This window comes from Salvelinus alpinus, chromosome 9, assembly GCF_045679555.1.
Source record: "Salvelinus alpinus chromosome 9, SLU_Salpinus.1, whole genome shotgun sequence".
Classification (NCBI taxonomy): Eukaryota; Metazoa; Chordata; class Actinopteri; order Salmoniformes; family Salmonidae; genus Salvelinus; species Salvelinus alpinus.
Window position 1 is genome coordinate 74057341 of NC_092094.1, and position 18785 is coordinate 74076125.

The 18785-nt window shown below is 44.4% G+C and overlaps 1 protein-coding gene across 6 annotated transcripts in view; it reads right to left on the reverse strand.

The window, feature by feature from the left end:
- Positions 1 to 18785, reverse strand: part of kidins220a (kinase D-interacting substrate 220a) — a 96518-nt gene that overhangs the window by 20412 nt on the left and 57321 nt on the right. For 5 of the 6 annotated variants that reach the window (XM_071327147.1, XM_071327149.1, XM_071327148.1 and 2 more), the window contains 3 exons: positions 6658 to 6836; positions 5002 to 5228; positions 4348 to 4470 (listed from right to left, as the gene is read on the reverse strand). In XM_071327147.1, the coding sequence (XP_071183248.1) occupies positions 4348 to 4470; positions 5002 to 5228; positions 6658 to 6836 (529 nt within the window). The remainder of the gene's footprint in view (positions 1 to 4347; positions 4471 to 5001; positions 5229 to 6657; positions 6837 to 18785) is intronic. The other variant, XM_071327151.1, reaches the window with a different exon arrangement.

The following is an 18785-nucleotide window of genomic DNA, read 5'->3' on the forward strand; positions in this document are numbered from 1 at the left end:
CTGCCTCCATTCGGGATGTACTGTTTCAGTTTCAATGGCTCAATATTTTGGACAGCAACAGAAAAATGAAACTAAGGCTGGGAATGTCAATACAATCAAACTAGCAAGGCAAGGATCACACAAGTCAGTCATAACGTGGCTAATAGGCTAGCTTAACTATATATGTAGAAGGCTAAAAACACAGAGCCTAACGTTAGCTAGACAGTTAGCATATCTCTTGCCTTCGCAAATTCACTCTGGTTATCTACTCCGATTTCAGAGCACTCTCGTCTGAGTGTGCCAGAGTGCAGAATAACTGATGAATTTACGAAGGTGCAACACCTGCTGAATATGACCAGCATCAGTAAACGTAGGCAAAAAAAGTAACAGTCAAGAATACTCTAGGTAACATGTAAATAGTCAAACCAGCTCTGCTACAGCGAGTAAAATGGTCAGAGTGAGGTGTTCTCATTTGTGTCTGGAAGTAGCTAGCTAGCAAACTAGCCAACCGTAGCCAATTAGCTTGGGTGCTTGGTTGGGACAAGCATGCATTGGCAGGCAAGCTGCAGAAGGATGAGGAAGCAAAAATTCCCTAATGTTTATCAAAGAAATGTTGACGGCCTACTAGCTGAAAAAGTTTGAGAGGGTTAATCTAATGTTCTTTCGTTAGATTTTAGCTCATTTTGCTCTGGCTAGCATTGGTTGTCGATCTTGTCGTTGTTGATGTGCATAGATGAGGGAGAGAGAGCCTATCTTTTCATGGTAGTTTGATCAATAGGACTGTACAGTTCCCAAATGTAAGAGGGCTCCTGTGGTGTTTACATATTTGCATAATTCAATTCAGGTGTATTTTGTGGCTTTTGGAAAATGCTTTCTAATGATCTAAAGTTGCGCTGTTGCAACTGCCTGTAAACACACAGTCCAGTTCAAAGTGAATGATGTGGCACATGGCTTGTTTGTATAAAGGTCTACTGTAGCTCTGATTGACTATAGCACACCGGTCTGTGTATACTCAAGACAGATGTTAAAGTCGGTTTTATTTACTGCAGTGTCTATTATTTGTCCAAACGCATGGCCACTTTCCCACTCGATATTGCGATAGAATTTTCACAAATGCCTTAGTATACACTACCGTTCAAAGGTTTGGGGTCACTTAGAAATGTCCTTGTTTTCCATGAAAACATACATGAAATGAGTTGCAAAATGAATAGGAATTATAGTCAAGACATTGACAAGGTTATAAATAATGATTTTTAATTGAAATAATAGTTGTCCTTAAAAACTTTGCTTTCGTCAAAGAATACTCAATTTGCAGCAATTACAGCCTTTGGCATTCTAGTTGTCAATTTGTTGAGGTAATCTGAAGAGATTTCACCACATGCTTCCTGAAGCACCTCCCACAAGTTGGATTGGCTTGATGGGCACTTCTTAAGTACCATATGGTCAAGCTGCTCCCACAACAACTCAATAGGGTTGAGATCCGGTGACTGTGCTGGCCACTCCATTATAGACAGAATACCAGCTGACTGCCTCTTCCCTTAATAGCTATTGCATAGTTTGGAGCTGTGCTTTGGGTCATTGTCCTGTTGTAGGAGGAAATTAGCTCCAATTAAGGGCCGTCCACAGGGTATGGCATGGCGTTGCAAAATGGAGCGATAGCCTTCCTTCTTCAAGATCCCTTTTACCCTGTACATATATCCCACTTACCACCACCAAAGCACCCCCAGATCATCACATTGCCTCCACCATGCTTGACAGATGGCGTCAAGCATTCCTCCAGCATCTTTTCATTTTTTCTGTCTCACAAATGTTCTTCTTTGTGATACGAACACCTCAAACTTAGATTCGTCTGTCCATAACACTTTTTTCCAATCTTCCTCTGTCCAGTGTCTGTGTTATTTTGCCCATCTTTTTTTATTTTTTTTATTTATTATTATTATTATTATTTTTTAAATTTTATCCCCTTTTCTCCCCAATTTTCGTGGTATCCAATCGCTAGTAATTACAATCTTGTCTCATCGCTACAACTCCCGTACGGGCTCGGGAGAGACGAGGGTCGAAAGCCGTGCGTCCTCCGAAGCACAACCCAACCAAGCCGCACTGCTTCTTAACACAGCGCGCCTCCAACCCGGAAGCCAGCCGCACCAATGTGCCGGAGGAAACACCGTGCACCTGGCCCCCTTGGTTAGCGCGCACTGCGCCCGGCCCGCCACAGGAGTCGCTGGAGCGCGATGAGACAAGGATATCCCTACCGGCCAAACCCTCCCTAACCCGGGCGACGCTAGGCCAATTGTGCGTCGCCCCACGGACCCCCCGGTCGCGGCCGGCTGCGACAGAGCCTGGGCGCGAACCCAGAGACTCTGGTGGCGCAGCTAGCACTGCGATGCAGTGCCCTAGACCACTGCGCCACCCGGGAGGCCCGCCCATCTTAATCTTTATTTTTATTGGCCAGTCTGAGATATGGCTTTTTCTTTGTAACTCTGCCTAGAAGACAAGCATCCCAGAGTCGCCTCTTCACTGTTTACATTGAGACTGGTGTTTTGCGGGTACTATTTAATGAAGCCTCCAGTTGAGGACTTGTGAGGAGTCTGTTTCTCAAAGTAGACACTCTAATATACTTGTCCTCTTGCTCAGTTGTGCACCGGGGCCTCCCACTCTTTCTATTCTGGTTAGAGCCAGTTTGCACTGTTCTGTGAAGGGAGTAGTACACAGCGTTGTATGAGATCTTCAGTTTCTTGGCAATTTCTCGCATGGAATAGCCTTCATTTCTCAGAACAAGAATAGACTGATGGATTTCAGAAGAAAGTTCTTTGTTTCTGGCCATTTTGAGCCTGTAATCGAACCTACAAATGCTGATGCTCCAGATAATCAACTAGTCTAAAGAAGGCCAGTTTTATTGCTTCTTTACATCAGCACAACAGTTTTCAGCTCTGCTAACATAATTGCAAAAGGGTTTTCTAATGATCAATTAGCCTTTTGAAAATGATAAACTTGGATTAGCTAACACAACGTGCCATTGGAACACAGGAGTGATGGTTCCATTAACAAATCTGCCATTTACAGCTACAATAGTCATTTACAACATTAACAATGTCTACACTGTATTTCTGATCAATTTGATGTTATTTTAATGGACCAAATAATGTGCTTTTCTTTAAAAAACAAGGACATTTCTAAGTGACCCCAAACTTTTGAACAGTAGTGTACATAATTCCCAAACATTTTAAGAATTTGTGAAAATGACCATATCAATGACCATATCTTTTAAAGTGTCATATTCTTCCTGGGGGTCTATTCAAACATATTTTAATAAGATTTCATGTTGCTAAAATGCTGCTTTAAATGCAACAATGTTTCACACACAAGTTATTTTCAAAGAGATGGCTAACAACAGCAAGAGCGCTGCAAGAAAAACACAGTTCCACTCACCAGATGATCATTTCAAACTTAACTTCTGGTCGAAAGTTACTCTTGAAAAGGGAGAAGCTAACAAATTAGCAACATCTTGTTAGATAACAGCGTCTGCAAACTAGCAGACAACTAGCTATCTAGACCATGGTAAAACTACTGCTATTGCGCAGTGCCCTGTTGACCTTCAAGAAGGCAGAAGTTTCCATACATTTTTGTAAAAAAACGGTCCCGCTCATTAAGTCAAAATATGATTGGTTGAAAATGTTGCCCTAATACAGTTGAATGGCAGATGCCTTTTATCTAGCTTCTGATGGTCTAGCCAATGGCTGACTTAGCTAGCTAGATGTATCTCCCCAGAGACCAGCAAAGAAAAATCCTGATTGGATATTTTTTTCTCATTGTTAACCCTTTCCTTTCCAACAAAAACTGAAGAGATTAAGTCAGAACATCATTGAAAATAATAATATAATTATCATTATTTTATAAATCCTTAGCCCTTCTCAGAAGGCGTAGAAGGCCCATGGTTCCCCACCGTGTTTGGGTTAGTAATAATTTGTAGAGTGTCTCGATTTGCCCTCAGTATGCATTTTTTCACTATTCTGAATGTCTAAAGAATCCATATGTTGTTCTGAAATATGAACACAGAAATACTGGACATTTTGAACTCTTATTATTGTGGTGATTTGACAAAATCACAATCATGGTCTTGAATTGGACTCGCATTTTTCTGATCTCAGTCTTGACTCGGTCTCGAACCCCTTGTCCCCCTCCCAGTCTCGGTCTTGACTCGGTCTCGACCCCCCTCCGGTCTTTTGTCTTGACTCTGACTCGACTTGCTCCGGTTTTGAATCAGTCTCGCTTTCGGTGGTCCTCGAACAGAACACTGCACTATACTATAGTGTACTACTGCTAGCTACTAGTGCTAGGTGTACTACTGACAGGCAGCTCTGTACTTACAAGTCCATTGGGGTCCCAGGGGTAGCCTGCTTTAATGGAGGGGCGTGACTGGGACGGGGCAGGGTGAGGATGGGAGCTGTATTGATGCCGGGGTAGGTGATACTCATGATGGGGGAAATAAGGCTATATGGAAGGATGAAGAAGGAGAATGGTTAAAGCGCACAACATGAGGATTGTATGAGGGATCATTCATACACATATATTTGAGGTAACCCTAGAACTGTGAAGGATCCTTTTTTTTTTAAAGAGAGGAGGTCTGCACTGTAACATTTAAAAATGAGGTGAAGTGAGTAAATGGACCTATATTGTGAGGTGCACTGAGGTAGCGGTGCAGTTACCTTAACAAAACAGAGGTAATTAACCATCACTTAACAAATCATGGATTGCTGTCATACCTTTGCCCATAGACTGCTTACAGGGTAAGAAACATTTGATTTGATTTTGTAATTTGGGTGCGCTATCCCTTTAAGTCGTGTGTCTCCAAAGGAAAACGGAGGTAGATACAACTGCACTGTGATTCTCTTCATACTAAGGTGTACTGAAGTACGTTGAACAAAACTTTGGTACTCTACCGTATACTAAATTAATATGTTCTGAGCTACGTTCAGGTGCAGTCAGTTGTCTGTCTGCTGCTGTGTTGTGTTGACGTCTCACCCGGGTGTAGAAGGGGTGCTGCGGGGCGGGCATGCTGTAGTAACTGCTGTGGGGCTGGGGGGGCACTAGCCCTGGGGGGGGCAGGGAGCCAGAGAAGGAGCCAGTGGGGGAGCAGGCGGCCATGTGCTGGCCGAAGGCAGAGGAGGCGCGGGCTGGGACGTCCTGCAGGGGCAGCGTGGGATAGGTCACTCCTCCAATGTGCATCTGCTCCCTGGCAGCACGAACATCTACAGGGAGAGAGGGAGAAGGGAGGGGGGGAAGGAGGGAGCGACAAGTGAGGGGGAAAGATTGTAACAGGACTAGATAAGGAGAGAGATAGAGGGAGGGAGTGGGTGGAGAGACAGAAAGACATTATGAAGAGAGAGAGGGAGAGGAGGGAGGAGCGGGGGAGTGAAAAGGAGACATTTCATCTCTGATGCTGATGTAGATCACGTCTTGGCTCCGACTATAAAGAGACTTTAGATCCACCCACTCAGAAACAGATTCAACCAAACATATTTGATCGTTCCTAGCGGGTTCACATTGAGATAGTTCTGTGGATAGAATGCAAATCAAATGCCACGTACATGGATAAACTTTCATTGTGTGATTGAGTGCACTTGAGGGAGCAGGGTGGAAAATAACACATTGTTAAAGTTATTGGCTTTACTGAAAATAGACAACATTAATTCACTAACTCTGACTTTTGCCAAGATTTTTTTTTCTTCTGCAGATAAATTGCATTTTAACTGTCTTATAATACAACAACAAATATATACAAAAAAACGAAACAGAGTGGGATAAGTGGCCAGGTAAGAAACGGGCACCAAAATGTCTCGGTCATAAGAGTGCATGTTGTTGAATGATGGGTTGAGTAGAGACCCAATCCTGCAGTAAGGGAGCACAATGGAGGCCTTATGAGTGAGTGAGTCAGCCTGGTAAGTGAGTGAGTGGGTATCACTGACCACTGTGACCACTGGCTGGCTGCAGGACACTGGAAACAGGACTGGATGACTGGCCAGGGAGGGACAGGGGCATTGGTCACCTTCCAAAGCTCCCTCGCACACGCACAGTCTCCTTTATTAGTGACGTCAGGCCCTTTGAGTTGGATAGCTGACCGACTGTTGTCGTTGGCTGCATTTAAATGTGTTTGGTTGCAGATCAATGAGTAAGTAACAATTTAGCTAATTACACAAATATATTGACAGAACACTTACAGTGCCTTCAGGAAGTATTCATACACCTTGAATTATTCCTAATTTTGTTGTGTTACAGCCTGAATTCAACAACAACAAATCTCTCACCCATCTACACCTCATAATGACAGACTGAAACCATGTTTTTAGAGACATTTTTGTCTATAAAATGAAATACAGAAATATCCTATTTACATAAGTCAAGGGGTATGAATACTTTCTGAAGGCACTGTACATTCATTTCAGTTAATGGCATGTTTACAAAGAGAGTCTCAGAGTAGAAATGATAACATGGGATCCGTTTTTCCTTTTTAGATCATAATGAATAAGAGTATATGGACAGGTGGGGACTGATCCTAGATCAGCACTCCTACTCTGAGATATTTTGTTAATATGGGCCTAGGTCTTTGAGCTGAGTGAGCTTGACAAAGCGAGTGTAATGACCATTACAATAGTGATGCTTGTGTGTAAATATACGGACCTGCGATGATCTCCCGGAGTTTGGGGTCCAGGTTGACGGTGCAGGGGAGGAACATCTCCACGTCGCGTGCCGTGAGGACGGGCGTCCTAGAGGACAGGAACACCTCGAAGCTACGGATGTCCCCGTCGATCTCCAGCAGGGGCTCTACGTCTTTGGTGGTGGGGATGTTTTGGGAGATTCTAGAGGAGAGGAAGCGAGAGTGAAAGAAGAAATAGGACTGTTAAACGTGCTGAAGATGACACACTGAGATATTTCATCTATCTCTAGTAGAGGCCACCGCAACGGTCATCGCTGCTCCGGCATCATGAAAAGCGAGAGATAAGTCCATTTAGTTTGGTGACTCATAGCTCCAGTTTGTTATCTGGGTCTGACAGCAGAGGAAACATGAGGAGATGACTATCAGAGGTTTGCTGCTCAGACTCATTTAGAAGCTGTGTTCAACTGGGAGTGTTCTGCAAACGGGGATGTTCAATCTTTGTTTGTAGCCTCGAAGTAAATGTACACTGAGTGTACAAAACATTACATGGATTTGACATAGACTGACCAGGTGAATCCACTTCAAAATCAGTGTAGATGAAGGGGAGGAGACAGGTTAAAGAAGGATTTTTAAACCTCTAGACAATTGAGACATGGGTTGTGTGTGTGTGCCATTCAGAGGGTGAATGGGCAAAACAAAAGATTGAAGAGCCTTTGAATAGGGTATGATAGGTGCCAGGTGCACCTGTTTGTGTTAAGAACTGCTGAGGTTTTCACACTCAACAGTATCCTGTGTGTATCAAGAATGGTCCACCACCCAAAAGGACAACTGTGGGAAGCATTGGAGTCAACATGGGCCAGTATCCCTGTTGAATGCCCCCAACGAATTGAGGCTCTTCTGAAGATAAAAGGGGGTGGTGTGCAACTCCATGTTGGGAAGGTGTTCCAAATGTTTGACATCCCCCTCTATATTTATGGAGATGATGACAATTGAACATTATCTCACAAATAGTGCATGTCCATCCATTACATACACATAGATGTATGGTAGATGACCCAACTGCACTGTGCAAGTTATTCCACCCAACCACCAGAAAATGGTACCAGAAACATTTTCATACTTTGCCATTTTTGCTTTTCTGGTTGGACTTAGTTATTCAACCACTGTAAATAGCACATTATGAATGCATTCTGAGGGATGAAGTTTCCATCATCCGTGTGGGCGTCAGCCTTATCAGCTGAACAAACATTTTGCCTATCAATTTTCCTCTCGCCATCCCTGTCTGTCTGTGTGTGTCTCTCTTAAGCTGTGGGAAAGCACAAGCTGGGTTTGGAGGGTATTTCCCAGTGTTTCGCCCCAAAAATGGATCGGGCAGAGGTTGGTCTTTCTGCAGTTGGATTAGCCGCTTACCACACCATTGTGCTAAACTAACTGAAGGCAGGCTGGTCTGGGCCCAGCCTTGCTGCTGCTGTTTGCTAATCACGTTACTAAGGGCCGAATCTCCTCAATTTGCGGAGGAAAAATCTTGACACAATTGAAGCTCAGATACCTTAATGCCCATTAATGCCCAGCTGAGCTAGATCTGCTGGGTAAACAGACCGGGGTTAAGACCTCGTTGTTGTTGTTGTACACAGGCAGGAACACACACACACACACACACACACACACACACACACACACACACACACACACACACACACACACACACACACACACACACACACACACACACACACACACACACACACACACACACACACACACACACACACACACACAGTAGGCTAAATGCTGTCACAGAATCAGTGCCCTCTGCACCTACTGACACGCAATCCACAAGCACGTGACTCAGTGACCTCAGTACGGAGATGAGTAATGATTTGCTCAAGCTAGTGTTCTGGTTAGCTGTGCTACTCCACAATTGACCTGGTAGAACCCAAAAGGGTTCTTCAAAGGGTTCTCCCATGGGATAGCCTAAGAACCTTTTTAGGTTCTAGATGGAACCTTTTTTCTAAGAGTGTAAGCAGTGCACATACCTGTAGTTATGTGAAATAAGTGAGGAATAACCAATGAACATCCCCCAATATGAGTCCACATTGATACCTGGAAATAACTTAAAGGGGTAGGTAGTATATACACATTACCACATGTAACACATGGATTTGCATTAGTAGGCTTATACACAACTAAAGTCCCAATGCAAAGTTATACCTCACTTTTCTATTTTTCAAGTTATTACCTAAAACTGATTTCTGAAGTCATGCCAGAAATAACAAGCCAGCTTATTCCCTATAATGTAAACTCCAGCAGAAAAGTAAACAAAAAATGTATAACTTAAAATGAAACCAACTCGATTGCACTTATGACTACTGGTTTCAATGTAATTTTCTGCTAACTTACAAGCCAACTAGCCTGCTAACTTTAGCCCTACTAGCCTGCTAACATTACGTTAGAATGTAAATACATGCTAGTGTGGCTAATAGCTAACGTTAGCCAGCTGGAACTAGCAAGGTAGCACCGGTACTCCATATGATGTTGAGAAATAGTGCATTGTGGGTAGTTCCTTAGATATCCAGGAATAAGTTAATAAATATATATAAACGCTAAAACATAACTATGTTTGTAGTTATAGGTAACCAGATCCAGGCTGTATCACATCCGGCCGTGATTGGGAGTCCCATAGGGCGGCGCACAATTGGCTCAGCATCGTCCGTGTTTGACCGGGGTAGTCCGTCATTGTAAATAAGAATTTGTTCATAACTAACTTGCCTAGTTAAATAAAAGGTAAAAAAAAAAAAAAAAAACGTAACATAAAAAATTAAATAAAATTGCAACTACAACTAAGTTACTAAGTCTTTGACCATACTGTGTTGTTACTTTGGTGAGTAAAAACTCATGCTTCCTATCCTTTAAGGCATCAGCCCAAAACTTTTTTGTAGTTTGCCATAGTAGTGGAGTGCTGACACATAGGGTAGCGTCTGAGTCTAGCCCAAGAGGAAGTGCAGGCAGGGTGTGAAGCAGGTGGGTGAGAAAGAAGAGGAGAGCAGAACAGCTGTGCTCTGCTGGACAATGCCCCTCACTGTGCTCCATCACAACCATCTAACCAAAGGGTCAGTGCGGGCTGAAGGGAGGGACAGATGGCCATGCTAATAGTCAACTGACCTCTCACATGAGGGCCATTAGGTGGTTGCCCGTCTGTCTGTCTGTCATGAAGTACACATACACAAAACAGACACATAACCTCTCAGACACTCTCACTAACAAAACAGTCTCAAATGCACAAAACACACTGTCCACTACCAAAAACACCTGGGAAGGTCAGTGACGATGGGGATTTCCATAGATATTTAGATTCATGGTAGTGAGGGAATGTGATTTTGATTCCATTTCCCACGCGCTGTATTAACCCGCGCTGAGAGCCTTGTGCTGTTCCAGCAGTCCAGCTGGGCTCTGTTTATTTGTGTGCACAGACGCAGACCAACAGGAGCCAGTGAGACACACACACTACTGCAGCACTGAGGGGACTTCCTCCAGCTCTTGCAGTGTCTACACAGAGCACACACTCCCCTACTGCCTCTAAGGAATCTTAAGTGATGCTTTGTCTTTCCTAAGAAAACCTAGATCTATTCCACATAGTTTACGAAGATAATGCCAAAGAATTGCTAATGAATGCGGCCACGCAAACGTATTCTGAACCTTTACCCTCGGACGTCAATGTACGTTTTATTTTCACATTTTTTGGGATTGACATTTTTTTTTAAAGTATTAACTCCCTATAACACACATATTTCCAATGTATTTCACTATAACCTGTATTTGAACAAGTCAAATCTTCAGTCTCAACCCTTTGTATGGGGAGTAGAGTGGAGCATTCATCTACAGAGATGCCCAGAGCTACATATATGAGTACTTAGAGGAGCCTTTTATTGACTCTGACCCATGGTGGTACCCAGCACACACACTGTTAACAGCATCTTCCAAAGATGGACTGCATGGACGAAGTAAAGGTATCCATCACTGTGGCACAGAGACCCCATTCCTAGCATTCACACCCCGCTGTCCAACCCGAACCTTCTGCTGGCAGCCACCAGTCAGCCGCAAAGGACTGAGTCATTCAAACATCATCCCTCTTAATAATAGTGCCCTTGTTCTGATGATAGCACAGGTCAGGAGAATCACACATGAAATCACACATGGGCATGGGTTTATTATCTGGTGTAACACCATCCAACACGTTTGACCATCTACTGTACTGTGGCACATGGAGCGCTTTTTTAAGTGCCTCCGAACGTGCCAATAGGACACGTCAAGTGACAGATTTGGAGTAAATTGAGGAAGAATGCTTGGCCATGACATCAAAGTAATTGACGTTAATTGCTTCTGACACTGGCGGAGGGAGACAGGAGGGGCTTTGTTCGATTGCTATCAGTCCATCTTTCGTGAGACTGACAAGCTGGAGGATTGCGCTGTGGTGAGATCGGAAGCCGACACGTTACTTTTAAAAGGCTGGAGACAGAAATAAAGCATGTCAGGAATCCTGCAGCCGGTTTCACACAATAACCCCATTGATGGGGTCTTGCATTACAAGCACAGGCTCTTGTACACTGTCTGTTGCAGCGCCTAGCGCTTGGGAGGTTTCTGGGCTCTTCCAAATGCTAATCGATCCAAAAACTGGCTCGACAAGCCTTTCTTCTTCCCCAACACTCCCACATACTGCAGCTGACTGGAAAGAGAATAATTCTCCCTCTATTCCTCCCCGCTCTCCTACCTCTTGCAGGCGCTGAATGTGTCACTTGACAATGCTTACATCCACCCTCTGTGTGTGGACGATGTGCAGATGACCCACAATGAGGCTGAGCATTTCCATAAAGGGGCCCGGAGAGAAGCGAAATGCCAACACACATTTGTTTTCGGAGGGCCATAAAGAGAATCAATGTTTGGCGCTGAAAAGAACAACAGTGGTCCGTCACAATGGCGCGCCCGGGCCTTGGCGCGTTCCTCAGGCCGACGGGCAGGTGGGCGAACTCGAAGAGGCTCTCTAACCAACGGCCGGACTGGCTGGCGCGTGGCCTCGCAGCGTCAACACTCCAGAGTGGGAGGATTATTGTGCTAGAGGAGTCTGCCAATCCCTCGTCTACCTGAAAACGAGAGCAAATAACGTTTTCAATTTAGATGCCGCCATGTTTCCATTTACTTAAACTGTCGTGTTTCTTTGGCCGAATTGGGTTGCATCTTCTCTCCGCTATGCCAGCGGACATTCAAACGCAACTTTGCTTTTCGTATACATCCGTGGCAAAGTTTAAGCCTGTAATTGCCATTCCTATGTATTAAGCCAGGCCTTTGTATCTAAAACGGACCGCAGAGAAATGCAGCGTAATGGGAAACATACCACTCTGATAAAAACGCTGCAGCCTTAGAATGGCCTCGCAGAAATGGGGTTGGGATTCAGAGTTTCTCCGAAATGATTAAACTCATCTGTACACAAACCCACCCGTTCCAGACCCCCAAAAAACCTTAGCTGAACCATTCATTCAAGGGAGATAAACTCAATTCCTAACAAACCCTGTACAGGATATTAGAAAACTAGGCCCAGTTTGATGATTTATGTGAAAGGGAGCGTTTTGAACTCCAGTCCACTGCCGAGTGTGGCTAAACAGGAATAGAATGAGGCATTCCTGACATGAATTGAGCAGAGCAGTCAGTCAACGTGGGTGTTTGATGCGTGTCAGGGTTGAGACGGTATATGAGAAGTCAAACAAGTGATTAATGTAATCCGTCCAGGTAAATAAAGTTTGTTATTGTCTGGCAAAAACATGAAAACAGCCCCGACCAGTAATCCTTTACTTAACTTTATTGAGGAGGAGATACCTCAGACACAGGATGACCTGGTGATGAGACAGACAGAGTAATAAACAGAGGGAGAGAAAGAGAGACAGTTCTATTTGGAGATGACCACAGATTCATTTCTGCAACTCATTTACATTTACATTTAAGTCATTTAGCAGACGCTCTTATCCAGAGCGACTTACAAATTGGTGCATTCACCTTATGACATCCAGTGGAACGGCCACTTTACAATAGTGCATCTAAATCTTTTAAGGGGGGGGGGAGTGAGAAGGATTACTTTATCCTATCCTAGGTATTCCTTAAAGAGGTGGGGTTTCAGGTGTCTCCGGAAGGTGGTGATTGACTCCGCTGTCCTGGCGTCGCCTCTATTCGCCTTCCTGTCTGGGAACGGAGAAAGAGGAGTGGCCAGCTAAGAGCAGGATTCTTAAGAAAGCTCTTAAGAAAGTTCTTAAGAAAGTTCTTTGGAACAGAGAGCTTCCAAGTTTTAAAAAACTTGTCATTCAAGAACTCGGTCCTTGATAAAGCTGATAAATCCTTAAGCTATACAGTAGTTGCATAACTATGCTCAGAATAAGAAGCCGCTTTTAATTAAGCGGCGATGGGAAAAGACACCCATTTTCTTTTTCATTGCTCGGATCAAGGGATTTCCAGAAAAGGAGTTCCCAGAAGAGTTGCCATTTTCACACACAGGCTTTGCTCGCCACACACTTCCTTTATCTCTAGTGACCATCCTTTCCTCTATGCTGGCTTGACCCTATTTGACCTTTGTGGCCCTGGGTGGCACATCAAAGCTAGAGGGGGTTCAGTGTGCCCTAGGCCCTGTGACGAGCAACACTGTCCACTTTAAAGGTCAACGATGACCCCTCGCAGCCCAGCACTGCTATTTATAATACCCCTGCCACCTTCTCCCACATACGGCACAATAGAGAGGGAGGGAGATCACTGATATATATGTCCACAGGCACATCCAGAAAGACAGAAGCCAGCATAAACATGCTCACTCACCCACACAAATGCTTATGGGCTCAACCACACTAGCATACATAGTGTAGTCAAAGCCTAGTCACAGGTAAAACCAAGCACAAAATCTGAGCAGTCTATTGCCTTATATTCTGATTATGGATTTTAGTCTTTGATAGTCTATCCTTGATTTACAACATTTCAGATCACATGGATGTTATCCCTGCTTCAATCTGAAAACAGTCTGGTTTTCCTGTTTCAAAGTGTTTAATCCTTCAAATTCAACTTCAGCTTATGAAATAATGAAAGGGCTCTAAGTGGATTTGCTAAGAAGGAATGCTACGTAACAGACTGCTTTTCCATCACATGGCTATTATCCACCAGAGTATGTGGTAGTGGTAGTGGTAGGGAAACCTCTGTGTTGAGGACACACCTCAACACAGAGGCTGGGCCTGTGGACATCGGCCACAGTTCCGTACTAAATTGCATTTTTAGGATTTTCTTCACATTTTGTTCCATAGACTCTGTGGCCATTTTGTTTGCTCTGCGGGAGCCTGGTGAAGCTCGTCTATCTCCTGCTGATTCATCCCTTAGTCACGACGGTCCAACACCTGAGGGATGTATGTAACTAACACACCCACCCGGGCCCTGGTGCTTCTCCCATCTTCACACACACAACAGATGGGTGGGTATTGCTGGACCACTGGATAAACATGTCCATATGAGAGGCGAAGGCAGAATGAAGCATCACCACCTGGACTGCCCAACACTCTCAGGCCACCTGAGAGGAAACTACCAGGTGGACACTGGACACAGCAATAACCTGGGCGTAGGCCATTAAAGTAGTCACCGCTCATACACTCACAACTTTTCTGTTCAGCACTGGTAGACAAACTCTGGGATTCACTTTCAAATCATGAAATATAGCCACCATTCCCTGTATACTATGGTGCTATGTCAATGTGCCAACAATCCTGGGTTATGAGGACACCTGACATCGACAAGGGGTATTCACATCAGCCACAATTGTAGTCCTGTAGACTTCATAATAGCCCTGTATAGAGGTCCCTTCACCCTCTCCGCTCCATCTCCGCTATCTGGAGGGCATACGGTTTGTCACAGACACTGTGTGGACTCAATAAAGAGCTCCCTATCAGAGAGATAGACCACACTCTATTGGGAAATAGATGGCTTTCCAGCAGCTTTATAATTTGTAGTGCTTTAGGGCCTCTTGGAAAATAACGAAGGCACTATTGAATTACAAGTTTAGTCCTTCCGCCAAAATGCCTCCTGCAGGATTTAGCTCAGGGACAATGGGCTCCCTCTGAGGGAAAAGGCGACAGGGAGAAAAACATCTTTCTACTGCTAGCAGTGCAATCGAGATTTTACAGACAAGTCGTGTACGTGCTGGAAATGCGGCATTAACAATAGCATATAGAGGGAGAGAAGCAAAGGGACTTCATTTAAAGGCAGTAAAGTTCAAAAGTGTTCCAGAAAAAAAAAAAGCTAATCTCCTTTTGTGGCAAAGTATTTAGAAGCTTATTAGGATTTTACATAAAGAGAATCGCACACATGCGCTTTTATCTCAACACGTAATTGCGACAAAATTACAATAATTGTCCCAATTAAAGTAATCCAGAATGAACAGTATGTCATCTTAATGTTTCAGTACTTGGGAGAAGAGGCTTCCTAATTAGCCTAAATTGCCTTGCACATATTCATTTCAAGTGTCATTAGTTAGAAGTTTTGAAGCACTCAGAGAATCGCTTGAAAGCCTGGATCCGGGCACGTCTCTGAGAGGTCAATTGTTCACTGGATGAATGCAGTGGCGGAGGATTGTGACAGCGGCAGATTGAGCGAGAGCAGAGTGGCAGAGAATGGAAGAGAGCATCAGAGTTAAATCCCTTCCTGTTAAAGACAACCAGGACCCAGGGACAGCATAGTGATGGATACTGAGGCCTCTGACCAAGCAATAATCCCTATATGGAAGTTTAAGAAACATTGTTCATGTACTGGGATGTTGTCATCTAAATTCACTGAATGAGTAAAACCAATTTTCCTATGTGAAATATACTGAATAAAAATGTAAAACGCAACATGTAAATTCAAAAAGAAAGGAGAACCAAGGCACTCTTCATATAATTAATTAAAATGCCTTTATTGGTATGGCATGTTCAATAGAAACACTTTTTTTTTTTAAACCGACGCGTTTCGGCTGCATGGCCTTCGTCAGGGAGTACATGCAACATGTAAATTGTTGGTCCCGTATTTCATGAGCTGAAATAAAATATCCCAGAAATGCTCCAAAAAGCTTATTTCCCTCAAAAGTTGTGCACAAATTTGGTTACATCCCTGTTAGTGAGCATTTCTCCTTTGCCAAGACAATCCATCCACCTGACAGGTGTGATATATCGAGAAACTGATTAAACAGCATGATCATTACACAGGTGCACCTTGTGCTGGGGACAAAAGGCCACTCGAAAATGTGCAGTTGTGTCACACAAAACAATGCAACAGATGTCTCAAGTTGAGGGAGCGTGCAATAGGCATGCTGACCACAGGAATGTCCATCAGATCTGTTTCCAGATAATTGAATGTTCCTTTCTCTACCATAAGCCACCAACGTCATTTTAGAGAATTCGGCAGTATGTCCAACCGGCCTCACAGCCGCAGACCACGTGTAACCAGGACAGCCCAGGACCTCCACATCCGGCTTCTTAACCTGCGGGGGTCAGACAGTTTTTCCTGTCTGTAATAAAGCCCTTTTGTGGGAAAAAACAATTTATGATTGGGTAGGCCCACCCACTGGGGAGCCAGGCCCACCCATTGCTGCGCCCCTGCCCAGTCATGTGAAATCCATAGATTAGGTTCTAATAAATTATTTCAATCGACTGATTTCCTTCTATGAACTGTAACTCAGTAAAATCTTTGAAATTGTTGCATGTTGCGTATATTTTTGTTCAGTATAATTAGTAGAAATGGATTGAAACATGCTCTCAGTGCAAGAGAACTGTTCTTTTGCCTTAATCCAAAAACTGAATACAGCTTTTGATTGAATAGTGTGGTGTCGTGAAACAGAACGAGCCAGGGAAAGACATATGGGCGAAGGCTATATAGAGTAGTTAAGAAAAGTGTTTTTTGGTGCTTGACACGCATTCCTGGCCTTCTGTTTCCTGTGAGGGGCTGTATGTATGTGTGTGTGTGTGTGTGTGTGTGTGTGTGTGTGTGTGTGTGTGTGTGTGTGTGTGTGTGTGTGGGTATGAACGTGCCTCGCTCGCGTCTCGGGGTCTGATTAATTACAGTGATCCTCAGAGGAGTGGGGGGGGTGACATATGTTCCCGCGCCGCACCGCTCCTCTCCTCTGTGAGAGCTTGGAGGTGTGTGAGAGGTGTGTGTGTGGAGGGGGGGGGGGATACTACAGGGTTATCCTGGCACAGACCGGGCACCAGATGTCAGAGCAGATCCAGGACCAAGGCTCTGGCTCGGAGGACCGACCAACCAACACTTTTCACGCTAAAAATCCGGTTGGAGCGCCCGAAATAGACTCCCTGAGGATCTGACTCGGCTCAAACTTCCCCACAGATCACGGCTACCGACAGCCGGAAATCTCTACTCGTGTTCTTTTGTGATCGCCAAAATAGTTTCCATTTGCTGCTTTCCGGAAGCTTGCTTTTTTTTTGGTGCGATGCTGAACATAACATACCACTCTGGGGTACTGATCTGAAGATATTTATTCCTGATCTGAAACAACAACCACAGAAGCCAGCAGCTGTTATTCATCCTCGTAACGACCAGAGGGAGCCCGATTTGCGTCTCCTTTAAAAACTGAAATGAAAAGGCTGCAGAGAACATTGCACCACAACTCACAGACTCTCAAGACTCTCATTCAATTTGCGATCTAAAGAACAATGATCCACCACCTCCATTCGAACAGTAAATCTGACAGCTATAAATACCGGCGCTCTCAAAAACACTTTTAATTTTGTTTGCGTTTCAATTTCCGTAAGTGCGTTAGGCAGGCCCTGCACACTGGCTTGCCACCCAAGGAGTAATTTGTTACGTGTTCCCTGCAGAACAAGTGAGACAAACACGTTGGCCCGGTCATGTGTGGCTGTGGTTTGGGGCTAATGTCCCCAATTCCCCTGCAGGACAATGCCATCTTTTGTTTCACACACTTTCCCCTACTTTCCCTACATTAAAGGATTGCTTGGCAGAGCTGGCCTTACCGTTAATGATTAAAGATTGCTGATGTTATTAGACAGATTATGCACATTCTGCAGCAGATTAGACTGCTTGGCCCACTTTGGCAACGGGAATAATCTGGTGCACCTCTCGCTGTTCTCTGCCAATGGCATCATGCAAGCTTCTGTGATGAAAGTTGCTAAAAACAGCTTTTGGCCATTTTGACAGCCTGTTTGTGTGATACCAAGAAGTCAGTTTTTTCCCCTTGTTCTTTCTTTTGAGAAGTCAGAGACACACGCAACATTTATAGTTTATTTTTAGTTGGAGGGACAGTGTGACAGTTTCACAGAACATTACTAATATGACTAGGCTATATAGCAAATATACTTATAGGACTATAAAATACTACTAATATCACAAATTCACTGTCTTCCAAGTACATGCTGCTCTCTGTGGCTTATATGGGCTGCAACAAACCTTACTGAGTGAGAGTACTTATGCCAGAGATGTGGAATGACAGTTGACCTAGGAGTAGATGACTCACCCCCAAATACACATCAGCAGTAATCTATTCACTTATTCGACACGAAGCGCTCTAGTGTGGAGACAACTCACAATGTCAGCAAGACAAAAGGAGTTGATCGTGAACGACAGGAAACGAAGGGCCGAGCACAACCCCCATTTAAATCCACGGAGCTGTAGTGGAGCGGGTTGAGAGCGTCACGTTCTTCTTCGTCCAACTCACTAAGGACCTATCGTGGTCGAAACACACCAACAGTCATGAAGAGGGCACAACAACACATCTTCCCCCCCTCAGGAGGCTGAAAAGATTTGGCAAGGGCCCTCAGATCCTCAAAAAGTTCTACAGTTCTCAGTACCACTGAGAGAATCTTGACTGGCTGTTTCACCGCTTGGCATCCGACTGTAATGCGTTAAAGAGAAGTGCCTACGGCCCAGTACATCACTGTGGCCGAGCTCCCTGCCATCTAGGACCTATATACCAGGCGGTGTCAGAGGAAAGCCCTAAAAATTGGCAAAAACTCCACCTACACAAGTCATAGACTGTTCTCTCTGCTACGGTACGGCAAGCGGTACTGGAGCACCAAGTCTGGGACCAAAAGGCTCCTGAACAGCTTCTACCCCCAAGCCATAAGAGTGCTGA